The 16,610-nt window shown below is 36.6% G+C and overlaps 1 protein-coding gene across 1 annotated transcript in view; it reads left to right on the forward strand.

Moving 5' to 3' along the window:
- The window catches only part of TDRD3 (tudor domain containing 3), a 200,885-nt gene extending 193,047 nt beyond the window's left edge, over positions 1–7,838 (forward strand). Inside the window, exons 13-14 of the mRNA XM_059995586.1 lie at positions 1,796–1,921; positions 7,582–7,838. Coding sequence (XP_059851569.1) covers positions 1,796–1,912 — 117 coding nt within the window. The 3' untranslated portion in view covers positions 1,913–1,921; positions 7,582–7,838. The remainder of the gene's footprint in view (positions 1–1,795; positions 1,922–7,581) is intronic.
- Positions 7,839–16,610: the final 8,772 nt, after the last annotated feature.

Here is a 16,610-nt window from a genome sequence, read left to right on the forward strand (position 1 = left end):
ATTACTTCACCTTCTACAGCAGCAAACATATTTTTATCCTTCTCAGTTAATATGCACAGTTGCAAATGTCATATATCATAAAAATAGTTTCTTTTCAAATTTAGCTATAAGATTTGACAATAATCATTCAGAGCAGTGACCATATTAATAAAAAAATATTTCTCTTCTTTTCTGAGCACTTTAATTTTTCTTCCTCCATCTTGATTGCTTTACTAAATTATAGACATAATATCTGATACTTCTAACCATTTTGAGATTGATTATTAATGAAAGGGGCATAGAGAAAGGAGAACTAATCTGGAAGTTTGTCTCTAAAATGTTGTTATTGAGTTATGACAGATGTATTGTCAGATTTCTCTATTCTCTTATTTAGGTGATGATGGCCCCTTAAGGGTGATCATTAATTTTGGGCAATTAGTTTATTTCTTTTACATGCAGACTGAGACGTAAGGATTTAAATAGCAGTGTCTGAATCAAAACTCAGATTTATCTTCGAAGTATTAGGGCAAAGTCACAAAGCTTTCCTGGACTTCAGTGTCCTTTATATAAAATGGAGATAACGGTTCTTAAGAATACTGTGGAGAATGCCTATTAATGAGTGATATGTTCGTGCCAAATATTAAATATCATTTCTAAATAATAGGATTTGATCAAATTATCATAGCATCTTTCTACTTGCATCAAGTAAAATTGCAATAGTTGATCTATAAAAATTAAAGAATAGAACTCAGTCTTTCATATAACTCCATTTGCTTTTAGGGTCAAAGGAAAGCAATCTTTTGGGACAGAAGATTCAACGATTAAGGAGGAATAGGAAGAAATAGGATAAATTTCCTAAATCATGCAAATTATTGTGCTCTGATAATTCAGCTGGAATTTAAACTCTGCTTTTGAAATAGATACTGTTTCTTTCATAAACAAAAATGAGAGCCAATTTTTTTCTCTCTATGAAGGGAACATACTTCACAGCTGCATTAATTTAAAACACTAAAATAACAGCGTGGCAGCACTCAGTAAGAAACCAGTGTGGCTTTTGGCTACATTTCTGTTGCTTCTAAGTCCTTTTCAAATATTGTAATTAACTATACTGTTTCTGCTGTTTATTCTGCTTATACTAATTTATCCATGCCATTCCTTGAGTTGCTGGTTCTACCCCCTTAGTAAGAAAGAATATGAGAAGAAAACAGTTTGCGTCTTACTGTGGCGATTGCTGTGTCTTGCATGAAGCTTTCTTTATATGGAAATTGTATTTCTCTCCTCATTCCAATCCATTATTTTTTTTCCTGTCTCTAGATGTAAGGTTCTTAACGATGTTGGAGATTTCATCAGATGAGGACAAACAGCTGGTGAACATTCTCTGGCTCCTCAATCCCTTTTCCATATCTTACTAAAACCCCTTTCCATGATAAATACCTGGAAATATTTAGAAGCCCAAATATTCAATTAAAATTGTATTACATTGCTCGCTTTTCTGTGTTTTCACCACATTGTGTCAAGTCATTTGAGGAGATAACCATAATATTATGTGGAAATAGTTTCCTTTTCTAGAATTAAATTTGGTTCTAATGTTACTACTATAAATTTCATCCTTCTATTAACAAGGACCAAAAGAGTTTTAACAATGTCCTTGCCTTTTTTTTTCTTCCCCCTGCCGCCTACTATTATAAAAATTGACAGATGTGAATCCCAGGGCAGCTTCTAAGAGGGTATATCAAAATGGGGACCATAAAATGTATTTAATGTAGGAAACTTGGAACTGTTTTGAACATGTTAAATCACTACTCTTTGCAAATAGGAAGAAGAAGCCACCTATGACCAAACTCTTGAATTCCGTAGAGGAGGTGATGGCCAGCCAAGACGATCCACTCGGCCAACCCAGCAGTTCTACCAACCTCCCCGGGCTCGGACCTAATGTGAGAAGGTAAAGTTGACATTGTGAGGAGCTTTCCATGTAAAGAAAGATACTATCATGTTAAATATATAAGTCCAGTTATATATAATATATTATTATATATAATAATATATATTATATATATATAATATTTCATAATAACATATAGACCTACCTCATTTTATTGTGCTTCATTTATTGCACTTCACAGATATTGCATTTTTTACAAATTGGAAGTTTCTGGCAACCAAGCATCAAGCAATTCTATCAGTGCCATTTTTCTAACAGCATTTGCTCACTTTTCTGTCTCTGTGTCACATTTTGGTAATCCTCACAATATTTCAAACTTATTATTATATTTGTTATGGTGATCTGTAGTCAGTGATCTTTGATGTTACTATTGCAAAATGATTATGACTCACTGAAGGCTCAGATGATGGTTAGCACTTTTTAGCAGTAAAGTATTTTTAATTAAGGCATGTACATCGCTTTTTAGACATAATGCTATTGCACACTCAATAGACAACAGTATAGTGTAAATATAACTTTTATATGCACTGGGAAACCAAAAACTTAGGGTAATTATTTTATTGTGATATTCACTTTATTGTGGTGGTCTGGAACTGAGCCCTCAGTATCTCTGGGGTTTGCCTGTAATAGAAGAAAACTAATGTTTTAAAACTACTTTCAATTATAAAGTATTTAATATAATACCATAGTTACAAACTACTTTTTCTCCAAACCTTTCCCTGCAAATGCTATCCCTAATCCCCTTTTTTCTCTATACCTACTCTTTTCTATTGGAGGTGATGACAATCAGTGAAATGACTATAGGTTTGAAAGCAGGAAGAAGATGAAAGAAAACAAAGGACTAAATAATTATCAACCTGGGTAATTGAGTTTATTTTTTGTTTAATTGATTTCAGTCCTTTTTAAGAAAGAGGAAATGTTTCATATATATCTTCAGGAATTGGATGAAGACAACATGACTGCTTATTGAGATGTAATTTGGGTGCCTTATGCTGTCAGTACAGAAACTTTCATCTTAGAGTTTCAGAAAGAGAGGTGGTATCTGAAAATCATCTTCAGTAGGAAGGAAGAGAAATATAACAAAGTCAGCAAATTATAGGACCAATCTAAGACATTCTCATTTTGATGAACAAAGACCTTACTTCTTAATATGTTTTTAGAAAGAAATACTTTCACCATCTTTGGTAACATTTCTATTTTTTCCTTATGCCAGGGTTTTGAATATTTTTTTTTAATAATTAGAGTTTTCCCGTTACAGCTTTTGTTATACATCACATAAGACTATTTTAGACTTTATATCTTTTTTCTTAGTCTCTTCTTAGTAGCAAGACTATTGAGAATTTTTAAGAAATTGTTCCCAATTCCTTATTTCCTTATTTCAGCTGTTCATTCTGATAATGCTGTTATCCACATTGTATTTGTACCCTACTGTGTGACTCTCAAACCAGCCAAGACTGTTTAGCACTTGAAATGCAGCTAGCCTGAATTGAGATGTGCTATAAATAAAAAATGCATACCAGATTTCAGACTTAGTTTGAAAAAAACTCAATAATTTTTATTATTTTTATATCAAAATGATAATATTTTAATAGATTGGGTTAAATAAAAAGTTATTACAATAATTTCACCTGTTTATTTTTACTTTTTAATGTGGCTACTAGAAAAGTAAGAATTACGTATGTCTCACATTATATTTCTGGACAGCACTGTTCCAGAGTCTTACATCTCCTGCAGCTTCCCCAAAGCTCTTTCATTGGTTAAAAATTAGTTCTGTCATCCTAAATGAAGAAATGTTTTCCTGTATTTTCTAGCCCTTTGCTCCTTATGTAATAGTGTGCCTGGAGCAGAAACCTGATGCTATTTGACTTCTGATTTACCCGAGTAAGCCAGTGTAGCACCTTTTTCCTCTTATTGTTGGTTTTTCTTTGCACTTAATACAAGGCTGTCAAGTAAACAAACGTGACCTTTTGCCCACAGTATCACAGAAGAGCTACTTCTTGACTTTGGGCATTTTTCTGTAGCATGCAAGAATTGACCAAAGCAGAATCAAAGTATACGTAAGGACTTCAGCAACTTTACATTGTGCACGGTTGAACATCCACTTTTAAAATAAGCTCAGTGTGCTTATAATTAAATCTTATTTAAGGTAAATGAAAACAGAATTCCCTGTTAGCTTTCCAGGGTCTTCTAAATTGTTTAAAACAGGTTTTAAAATGAGGCCAAAGGTTCTCAACCCTCTGATTGCTCTAGGACAGTGGATGCAGGACTCTAGGGCTCTTCAAGGGTGCCTTAGGGCTGTTGAAGGGAGGGCTAGAAGTAAAGAGAAGATGGTGGGCGTGAGTAAGAGTGTAGCCAATGGGTAGAACTCTCAGTCCTCTGGCCTCTTCTTTAGTGTCTTTCATATGTTTTATACATTAGAATTCCATCAAAAATTTCCTTTGAAAAAGAGTACACTGCTTAAAAGTAAATTATAAACCATAGCCCTGGGGTAATTGTAGCTTATTCGTATCAAACTGTACAGTGCAAATTGTTCCTAATGAACTAAAACGTTACAATCTTGTACAGTGCAAATTGTTCCTAATCAACTAAAACGTTACAATCTAAGTGGTTCGCTATGTTCCCTGAGCTAAAACTTCCATCTTTCCCAGATGCTTGCTTTGGATTATACTGTTGACATGGAAATCCTCACAGTAAGAAAATTAATTTTGGTGGGGGACAGTCCCATGATGGTATCACTAGAAAAACCTCACTGCAAAATTTACTCTAAAAATTAATTAGTAAGACACATGTGATCTTGGTTGAAAAAACTTTTTTATTCATTTTTGTACTTAGTTCAAACATATGTTATGAAAAATTATGAAGTAGAATTAAATATACTATCTTTGAATGGGAGGTTCAGCAATAAGAATTATACTTTTTGCTTTTGTCACACAACTGAATATATTATTTTCTTTTTTTTTAAGTTGATATATTTATTACTTTTTTTTCTTAAGATATAATTTTAAATGAAAGGTTTTTAGCATAGGCCTTTTATTTTTTTATTATTTTTAATACATCTTTATTGGAGTATAATTGCTTCACGATACTGTGTTAGTTTCTGTTGTACAACAAAGTGAATCAGCCACATGCATACATGTATCCCCATATCCCCTCCCTCTTGCGTCTCCCTCCCACCCTTCCTATCCCACCCACCCCTCTAGGTGGTCACAAAGCATGGAGCTGATCTCCCTGTGCTTCCCACTAGCTGTCTATTTTACATTTGGTAGTGTATTTTGTTTTTATTTCCTCATTCCTGGTTTCCATTTAACTTAAACATTTAAAAAGAAGATATACACTGTATCCAGCCATTTGACTTCCAGCAAATATAAGCATGAATTCTAATATATGCTGAAATTTTTGTAAGATTTTGTTATTTAAAATTATTCAAGATAGTAAGAAACACTTAAGACACTTTCTTTTATCAGTTCTAAAGAACATAATTTCGTAGTCATAATCTTTATGTTTTGGGTACTTTGCTAGGTGATGAATGACCCATAGTAGCTGCGAAGTAAGTGTTTTTTAAATCAATGTGTTAAATCCAAGATTTAAAGTTGTTGATGTGTAATTTACATTCTTTGATTATCCTAAGAAGGTTTTTTACAAGCCTTCTATACCATCGCCACCACCGCCCACCCCTACATACTCATATACTTCCCCCAAAGTGGAAAGGGAATTAGATTCTGCTTGAGCCTGGTACTAAGGACAACATCAGTGCTTAGCAAAAGCAAGAGATAGCTGGGAGTTAGGGCTCAGTGGAGGAGGAGGTCTCTGGGGGCAATGTGGGAAATAGGCCTAGGTCTGAGAGAGTGCTGGCAAGTCAGATTCACCCCCTGAGGGGAGAGAGGGCCCAAAACCTCTAGTTCCTGGGCTCGTCATTGTTACAGACAACTTAGAGATAAGAGCATATATGGATAGAGAAAGTATACATAGTTATTTAATCAATGAAAATGACCAGAACTATGTGCATTTGGAGAGGTCTCTGACATTATTGGAGTCCTAGGAATTAGATACCAGTTATTGGTGGTGGCAGAAGAGTACGGCTTTAGACACGTTAAGAGTTTGACTTTGATGTGTTCGGTGCTATCATGAACTTCTGAATAAGAATTATATGATTAAAATTAAGCTTAAGAAATATTGCTGTTATGACATATATATACTACTAGGTATAAAATAGAGAACTAATGAGAACCTACTATATAGCACAGGGAACTCTACTCAATGCTCTGTGGTGACCTAAATGGGAAGGAAGTCCAGAAAAGAGGAGATATATGTATACATATGGTTGATGCACTTTGCTGTACACTTGAAACTAACACAACATTGTAAACAATACCTCAATTAAAAAAAAGAAGAAATATTGCTGTTGGATGTAGGATGGATTACAACACCAGGAGGGAAAGAATCTAAGAAGCTATTGCACTGGTCCAGTCAAAGAGTTACAGCCTCGTGTCCTGCTGTAAAAGGAGAGAAATGGCAGACCTGTGTAGAAAGACCTTGTCACACACATCAGCAGGAAGCTCCCTAGTGCCATGGAGGTTAAGGCTAAGTATGCAAAGTGGTTTAATAAATGGTGACTCACTTTTAATTTTATTTCTAGTTTCTTATTTGTTTCATGAAAGAGTAGTCTTCACAGTTTTGCATATTAACCAGAAACCTTGAAACCAATAGCTAAGCATAGACTACTATATAAATACCATGACTTTGTTTATTTTGTAAGGTCCAGGTTTTAGCACCATTTGTAACTGGTAAAAGATGGATTTTTAAATGGCTTTTTTTTTTTTTTTTTTTTGGCAATCTAGATCAGCATCTTTTTGCAAAATTTTTCAAATCAAGGTCAGGGAAGTGATTGCCATGAAGATAGCTATTATTACAGGACCCCGTGATGCCAGCTGGATAGGCATCGTGTGAGGATAATAGTACCCAAAGCTCTTTATTTTCTAATCAGGAGACTATTTACCTCAGAAGACTTCTGCGCTGTTTGAATGCAGCCGTGGGAATGCTACCCATCCCTGCCCAACCATTCTTTCATCCATGAGACTGAAATAGGACTGAAGCAAACAAGGCTTCCCTCACCACCTCTCTCCGCCTTTTCTGTTGTCACCACCCAGAGTGTTTCTACTAGAGTGGTATCTGATAAAGGTGGGGGGCAGGCAGGGGGAGGCGACAGACTCAAGTAAATTACTTGTGAGACTAAACCAGCTCAAAGGTGTTCAAAGGGGAAATGGAGGTGAGTAGAATGGGGGTAGAAGTGCATTGGCAGACTGCATCTTTTTTAGGTCATCCTCTGTTAAACTCTACTCAGTTAATCCGAATTCCTGAAGTGCACATGCTAGCAACAGAGAGACTAACAGTGACAGAGATGTACTTTAAGAACTTCTAGAAGAAAAAATTATTTAAAATATTTTGCTTTTTGTTTACATACTGATTTATAGAAATTATAAATCAGTTTATTTATAAATCAGTATGTTTATGAATTAACAGTGTCCAATTTGCTCTACTTGTGATCTATTGATACTTACACAAACACTTCACATTTACAGGTAAGTTTCAGCAGTGTATCTTGCATATGGAAAAGTCAATTTGAGGGTCCAGTTTCACTTTCTTCCTCTCTTTTTAAATAGAGTCTTTGTGAAGAAAGGAGCTGTTGACTGAAACATCCTGGTCAAAACCTGTTGATAGACCTCCTACTTGCCCTTCAGAATAAGATGGAGCCATGGTGGATATTATTATTTGGAGAACTAAAAGACAGATTTTAGGGGCAAAAATTCAACCCACATAAAGAATGGGGGAAAAAATACAATAAATTAAGCAAATACCTTTTACAAGTGAAAGAATTTTTTCTTCTGCCATCAATAAAACCAGTGCACTATTAAATACATTGTTTTGCTGTATGTTTTATTTGCTGAATGTTATTTTTCTTGTTCATCTGGTACTAACCCCATACTAATTGCCTTCTGTAGAATGGCAATTACAGCATACTGATGCCTCCCTGTAATTACAGAATAAACTGACTTACACAGCTTGCCACATTTCTTACAAAACAACCTGAAGCCAAATAGCAGTTCTTAGTATGGTAACACTACTAAATATGACAGCAAAAAATATTCAAAACTTGTATATGTTGTTTTAGCACTCTATGAATGTAATTTGATTGAAAAACAGACATTCCCTTCCTTATAAAATGTGCAGTGGATCTTTTAAGATGCATCTGGTTGCAGATAACAGAAAACACAGCTCAAACTGGCTTAAACACTAAAGTACTGACTGACTTCACTACCAGAAGCACAGTAGATTTCAGCTGGTTTAATTTAGTGACTCAGAGTTGTCATGAAAGATCCTGATTCTTTGCATCTCATTTCTGCTTTCTCTGGCATAAGCATTCTACAGCAGGCTGCCCCATGTGAGCCCAGGATGGCTACAGCTTCCTGAGCTATTAAATCCAGGGATGCGGTTGGGGTCCCTTCCAGAAGTGCACTTAGAAGAGAAATGAAGCTTTCACACTCAGGCCACATTTACCTGTATTGTGTGACTTTTCAACCTATGAACCAGAAACTTCAGCAAGGGTCTGTGGGTTAGTTTAGGCCTGATCCAAGTGTCCCACCCTTACAAGTGGGGGCCATCTGCTTTCCTGGAAGCATATTCGATTTGAGGCAGAGGATATATATCTGAAAGTCAGGATACTTGCCGAAAGGAGAGGGAGAGGTGTCGAAAAAGCAGCCAGAATGTCCATTACAGAGAACCAGTACGTCTAAACTACAAACTCTTAATTTAATAGGACAAAAATAATAGTCTTAGTCCTATGAAGTAAGAAGTGAGTAGTTAAAAAGAAATAAGGAGAGGACTTCCCTGGTGACGCAGTGGTTGAGAGTCCGCCTGCCGACGCAGGGGACACAGGTTTGTGCCCTGGTCCGGGAAGATCCCACATGCCGCAGAGCGGCTGGGCCCGTGAGCCATGGCCGCTGAGCCTGTGCGTCCGGAGCCTGTGCTCCACAACGGGAGAGGCCACAACAGTGAGAGGCCCGCGTACTGCAAAAAAAAAAAAAAAAAAAAGAATGGAATCTTGCCATTTGCAACAACATGGATGGACCTAGAGGGTATTATGCTAAGTGAAATAAGTGAGACAGAGAAAGACAAAGACCATATGATTTCACTTATTGTGGAATCTAAAAAACACAACAAATGAATAAACATAACAAAAGAGAAACAGATAGATACAGACTCAGATAGATACAGAGAACAGACTCAGATAGATACAGAGAACAAACAGGTGGTTGCCAGAAGGGATGGGAGTGGAGGGAGGAAAGAAATAGGTGAGAGAGATTAAGAGGTACAGACTTTCACTTACAAAATAAATGAGTCATGGGTGTGAAATGTACAGTGTGGGGAATATAGCCAATAATTATGTAATGTCTTTGTATGGTGACAAATGGTAACTAGACTTATTATGGTGATCATTTTGAAATGTACAGAAACATCAAATTACTGTGTTGTGTACCATGAACTAACATGGTATTGTAGGTCAATTATACTTCAAAAACAAACAAATTCATAAGAAAAGAGATCAGATTTGTCATTACCAGAGAGGGAGGAAGGGGGTTGGGGGGAATTGGATGAGGTGATCAAAAAGTATAAACTCCTAGTTATAAGATAAATATGTACTAGGGATGTAATGTACAATATGATAAATATAATTAACCCTGCTGTAGTTATATATGAAAGTTGTTAAAAAAGTAAATCCTAAGAGTTCTTGTCAGAAAGAAAAAATATTTCTATTTCTTTAATTTTATATCTGTATGAGATGATTGATGTTCACCAAACTTACTGTGGTAATCATTTCATGATGCATGTAAGTCAAATCATTATGCTATACACCTGAAACTTACACAATGCTTTTCAATTATATCTCAATAAAACTGGAATTAAAAAAAGAACGTAGGGTTATAATCAACTGCTTCAGTAAAAGAGGCCTCTGAAAGGGTCTCTTGCATTCTCAAAGCAAAGCTTACTAATTAGTTTTAAGTGTTTCCTAATCTGAGAAATGACAAGAATGAGAAAGAGACATATTTGGGGAACATTTTTTTTCTTCTCATTCAATTTCTCTCCTTTGAGAGCACAGGTATGAAACATACTAGTAGCACAGTGACTGCTTTGAAGGATTTGGGATCCTTCTGGGCTAGAGAAATAACCAGGAGAAACTGAGTTGCTACTTAGAGAATATGGGGCTTAAAGAGGTGCTATTTGTTTGTTTTGTTGTTTATTTGCTTATATTAGAGAGTCTGCCCACAAGAGCATGGGGTGAAACAGCGGTCAAAGGGAAAATGGAAAGTTAAAAATAAGGATACAAATAAAGGAAAGAACTCTTAGGGAAATACTTGAAAATGAAGACAGGCTCTTTCAGCCCCCATTTTCCAAGAGGGCAGGTTGTCTGCATAATGGAGAACTCCCACCCCCATCCAGAACGTAGAAATCCTGGTATTAAAACTTCTTATGTTATGAGATTTTTTCTGAGTCATCTGAGGGTGTTCTCTGGGCAGTAGCGTGGATTCTTCTGGCACATGGTGAGGTCTTTTTTCCTTGCTAATTTTTCCATCTGCCTTCTTTCCAGATAATAGAAAGTCAATTTTATGACCATGGTTAGACTGACCATGTAGGTTAAAAATATCAAGACATTGCTTGCTGGTATTGTCAGGTCCACATTATATAATCCAGAGTCATAGACATTATAATTTGAGAGAATTATGATGGCATCATATTTAGTTTCACATTGGGATGATCTTAACTGAAGTCATATAATGACTCAGTTCAGAGATTGCTGGGCTCAACCTCAATGAAACTTTTATAAAAGGCTTTGAGAGACTAGCTGCCCATCTTGCAGGGTCTAGATAGTTTTTTAAAAAATAAATTTAGGGGCTTCCCTGGTGGCGCAGTGGTTGAGAGTCCGCCTGCCGATGCAGGGGACACGGGTTCGTGCCCCGGTCCGGGAGGATCCCACATGCCGCGGAGCGGCTGGGCCCGTGGGCCATGGCTGCTGAGCCTGCGCGTCCGGAGCCTGTGCTCCGCCAACGGGAGAGGCCACAACAGTGAGAGGCCCGCGTACAGAAAAAAAATTTAAAAAAATAAAAATAAAAAAATAAATTTAGAACAGCAATAGTAAGGAAATGTAGCCTCATGAAAGGGCAGACAGAACTTTTTTTTTTTTGATACCTATTTTTATGTCATCTGGTTTAAGAGATACAGAAATACCCATAATTTTCACAGGCTGTTAAACGCTTTGAGGTTTATAGGCAAAGAACAAAGTTAGTGGAATGTGGTGACATATTCCAACTTCAGGTGTCATATTCTTGCCCTTTCGTCACAAAACAAAGGCAATTTTGTTAAAGTTCGAGTTCACAGGATTTCTGCTTGTGTCAGGATGGAGCAACAGAGGAAGGCTTTACCTTCCTGCCTGAAACACATAAAGAACTGGACTAAATACATGAGACATTGGAACTCAAGACATTGGACATGGGCAACAAGGTACAGTGACTCTTGAGAGATGAGAAGCAACTGGGTGAGCCTTACAATTGCTTCAGCTTACTGCCTGGAGGAAGTTTTAAGGCCATGGTGAAGGGAGGAGGACCCCAGGTGGTACCTGTCAGTCTCTGTGAGTTGAGAGATAGAGGGGAGAGCTTAGGGAAGACAGGGTTGGTAGATTTTGCAAGGCAGAATACCAGAGAAATGTAGTTTGACCTAAATCTAATATGTAAAAAAACTATAAAAGATCTGGGAGAAAACAGGAAATCTTCATGACCTTGTGTTTAGACAGAGTTGTTATGTATAACATCAAAAATATGATCCATAAAAGAACAAACTGATAAATAGTACTTAATCAAATTAAGAACTTATGTTTCTCAAAGACACTGTTAAGAAAATTTAAAAGAAAACAAGCCAAAGATTTGGAAAAAATATTTGCAAATTACATATCTGATAAAGGACTTGTATACATAATATATAAAGAGTTCTCAAAACACAATAAGAAATCAGTCTTATTGAAAAATGGGCAAAAGATTTGAACAGTTGACCAAAAAAGATATACAGATGGCAAATAAGACAATGAAAAGATGCTCAAAATCATTAGTCATTAAGGAAATGCAAATTAAAACCATAATGAGGTAACCGCTACACAACTATTAATATGACCAAAATTGAAAAGACCCTCCATACCAAGCGTTGGCAAAGATGTGGAGGAATGGAACTCCCATACACTGCTGGTGAGAATGTAAATGATACAAACTGCTTGGAAAACAGTTTGACAGATTCTTAAAAAGTTAAACATATATATACCCATCGTATGACCCTGTCATTCCACTCCTAGTTATTTACCCAAGACAAATGAAAGCAGATATTCATACTTAGACTTGTATATAAATGTTCATAGTATCTTTACTTGTAATAGCCCCAAACTGGAAACAACCCAAATGTCCTTTAACGTGTGAATGCATAAACAAGTTGTAGTATATCCATAAATAAAATACCACTCAGCAATGAAAAGGAATGAGCTGATCAATATTTCATGCAACAACAGAAATGAATCTCAAAATAATTATGCTGAGTGAAAGAGGCTAGATGCTCCTGCTTAGAGGGAGGGGAAAGGGAGGGACAAAGAGGGGGGAGAAGAATTTCTATACGCCAATCATACCTCAATAAAACATCTTAAAAAAAATTGTAAACTCAATGTGGATGTTTTCTTGCTCTTCCCCTAACTCACTGAAATAATACTGGACACTGCTGCTGCATTCAATGAAAAAGTCACATTATAACTTTTTACTCTTCACTGGGTTGTGGTGACAGTATTCTGACAGATATAATTGGCTTTGTTAGAAAATATTTAACCTCAAAAATATTCTTTATGATCATTTTAGAAATATGGAATCTTTAAAATTGCCACTGTCATTTGTAAAGCTCTTAATTCTCAGAGGCCAGATAGGTCATTATAATTATTGTTATTTTTGTTGTGTTAGTACTACTTAGACTTTTAAACTAAGGCTTCTTGGGGCCTGGGTTTTATATATATGTATGTGTACCTAAATTTTCTATTTTCAGACTTTTATCTTTCAGAAGCCTCAGGCATTTCTTTAAAAGGACTAGGGTTTTTAATAGAAAACATTTGCTTGTCTGAGCCCTTTTGTTTTTTCCTTTTATTTATTATACAATTTTCAAGTACTGACAGAAGTAACTCTAGTACCTGTGGCCTAATTTGCTACTTAATAGGTACCTGTTTTAATTTCATAAATCCTTTAGGTCTTTAGGGAAAATAAACCCATAAGTGGTTAACTCTGGCATTTTTACAGTACATTGAATTCTTCTAAACTTTACATGGCACTTTTTCAAAATGAAGTAAATTTTCCCCCTCCTATCTTATATTGTATCTGTATGACATATACATGCTAAAATAAAGACAGTGGGCTTCCCTGGTGGCACAGTAGTTAAGAATCCACCTGCCAATGCAGTGGACACGGGTTTGAGCCCTGATCCAGGAAGATCCCACATGCCACAGAGCAACTAAGCCCATGCACCACAACTACAGAGCCCATGCCACAACTACTGAAGTCCACACCTGTAGAGCCCGTGCTCCACAACAAGAGAAGACTGCAATGAGAAGCCCACACACCCCAAGAAGAGTAGCCCCTGCTCACTGCAACTAGAGAAAGCCCGCGTGCAGCAACGAAGACCCAAGACAGCCAAAACTAAATTAATTAATTAATTTATTTATTTAAAAAATAAAATAAATACATTTACGTGGTAGCATTTACACACTATCGTAACTCTTCTGTTATTGGTACTCAGGTTTATGTGCACTGAATAAATAACTCGTACATTTTGTCTTAACCTGTTGCTTTCAATGTATAACATGCTAAAACTCATAAACTCAGATGCATGTGATAATCACAAGGTTGAAGATTTTTATAACCATTTTATAGGAAACACTTTATTTTGAGATGGAACATGGTAATTTTTCCATGTCTTCATGGTATTTGCAAAACGATACCCTTTATATACAAATGTTTCCAACTAAATTCTTCTTCGTATCTCTTAAAAATGTTTTGGGAACACATTTCTTTGTCCTGCTGAATAACAAGGCCCAGGGAATTCAGGCCATTTACTATTTTCTCGCTCATGAACATGGGTAGAAACAGATTCTGGGTAGGCCAGATTACAGTTTAGTCATCTACTAAAATAATTTCCTCTGTGAATAATTCAATCAACTTAATACAAGAAAATTGTGCCATATGCTGTAAATAAGCTGCTTATATGAAACCCGCTTTTTCCAACAGGAATTGTTCCTTCCAGGTGCCATTTATATCGCTTCTTGGAACTTAATTCTTGGACTCCTTACAGTGAACAGTTCCTACTTAAGTGTCATGGTCATGTCCAGTTGCTCAGTTAATATTTCCTGGGTTCAAATGTTTTTACTTCAACCCCTGAATCTGATTCTTAGATTTTAGACACCAATAAAAGGAAGCTACTTATACTATCAGAGTAACACTAAAACACTGCACCAGTGGAATTACTTACTAATTCACATTTGTAAGAAAGTGGACACCTTTTGGACTGTTTATCCAGCCCCCTTCTCTTGGCACTGCTTTTCCCCCTATCTTTCATACTTTCAGAAAGAACCATTATGTTTGCATATTATTTACAGCAGGGAGGAAGTAGAATCATGAAGTAGCTGGGATCAAAGTCTCTACCTCTTCTTGACCTTGTGAACTTAAGTAGCTTAACCTTTCTAAGTCTTTGTTTCCCCATTTGGAAAATAGTAGGACTTACTTTGTAGGATTACTGTGAGACAGATAGAAGCAGCCGCTGACAGCCAGAAGCTGGCCTGGAACTCAACTCAACTCTCTTTTTGCCCATAAACAATTTCACAGAATATCAACAGAAGTCAAAGTCACTTAAAGTCACTTGGAAAATGAAGAAGCAAGAAAAAACAAAAACACTCTATAATAATGTCTGAATAACAAAAGAAACCAAAACACCAGAGAAATAATTTAAAGAGCCAAAACCAAAACAAGAATTTGTCCAAACCACAAAAATGACTGAACTTCTCCCTTTTCTGGCTAATTTGAAAGACTGCTGCTCCTTTACCAAGTAGAGTTTCAGCTCTGCTTCATTCATCCCACCACCGAGATAACAAGTATGAAGATATCCAATCAAAGAATTTTCCTGCTTCTTGACAACATCCAACACTGAGCAAAGCCTACTTTTCTTGTACCATTCCAAAAGTCCCATAATACAAGGCCAAATTCTACTGTGCTAACCACATTTTCTGGTTTCTGTATTTGATGTGCTGACCTCTGGGACATTGCTTTCATACGAAAACTAACCAATCCAAAGTCCACTTACCCTCGTGAGACACTAATCCCCTGCCCTAATCTTCCCAGGGCTAGGCATCAGACAAATAGGGGCATCCTCTACACCCCCGAGTCCACTGAAATTATTTAAACTATTGTAAACCTGGTCAGCCCATCCGTTCCTGGGAAAACCACAATACGTGAAAGCTCTTCCCAGTTTCCCTCACTCTCTCTCTGCCTGCCACCAACCTTTGTGTTCTCTCCTGTGGCATGTCCTCCTATTCTTGGAAACTGTGCATAATAGACTATCTTTTCAATGGCACTTGTCTTCTAATCTGCTGTCCACAACAAATTTGAGTAAAACCAGAATCTCAGGTACATTTTTAAATACCTATAACAAGTCCTTTCTAGCATCTTCTTACTAAGCCATCACACAGTTCTCCATGACATATGGTCTCTTTGATTGCAATGAGCCAATAAACCAAATTTGTTCAACAACAGGTATATTTCTGGAAGTCTTTGGCTGGTCCTTGGTTGATCATCAATGCTTTCCAAAGAAAGATCTCAATCAAAAGGGGGAAATGTGAAAGGAAAATCAGATTGGAGTTGGTATTGCTAAGAGAGCTCTCTAAAATGGAGCTGGGGGACTAATGAGGAAGTGAAAATTATGCACTTCTCAACCTGGATGGAATCTGAACTTTTGACCACTTATCAGGCATCAAGAACATCTGCCCAAAGTTCCAGAAACTGAAGATACTTATTGGATCCTTACCCTAAATAACTTGTGACATCCTATCCTTTAAAGGCAAATCTTCCTTTTTGCATCACAGCTAATCATCATTCTTGCAAGGCAACTTTAACAACCTTGTGGATTTGCCTTTATGAGCCCCTGACTCATTCTCTTCCTTGGAACACTCTCAGTTTTACCCAAATAAGTGCCTCCTGAATTGTAATTTCTAAGACCCCAGATAAAGCTCTTTGTCCTTTGCAGCCTTGATGCTGATTACTGTTTGACATTACATGACATCAGAAGTGGGATCCTAAGTGATTTACCTTTACCTCTGGTGCTGCCATGGTTACTGATTATTGTTTGACACCGTCGCTAATTTTCTCAGTGTTTTATTAGGACCCTTCAAGAACTTGTTATATTTACCACAAATATAGAGATGCTGCTGCTAGTGGTGCCATGGGGTGTTTGTTATGCTTCCTTCTTTTGATCTCTTTTACTTGTGAGCTGTATTGCCCTCTATGGCACTAAGTTTGTTTAGGGTCTCAAGCCTTCCAATCTTTCAGGCTATGCTTTATAACATGTTTGTCCA

This window comes from Delphinus delphis, chromosome 18, assembly GCF_949987515.2.
Source record: "Delphinus delphis chromosome 18, mDelDel1.2, whole genome shotgun sequence".
In the NCBI taxonomy this organism is placed as follows: domain Eukaryota; kingdom Metazoa; phylum Chordata; class Mammalia; order Artiodactyla; family Delphinidae; genus Delphinus; species Delphinus delphis.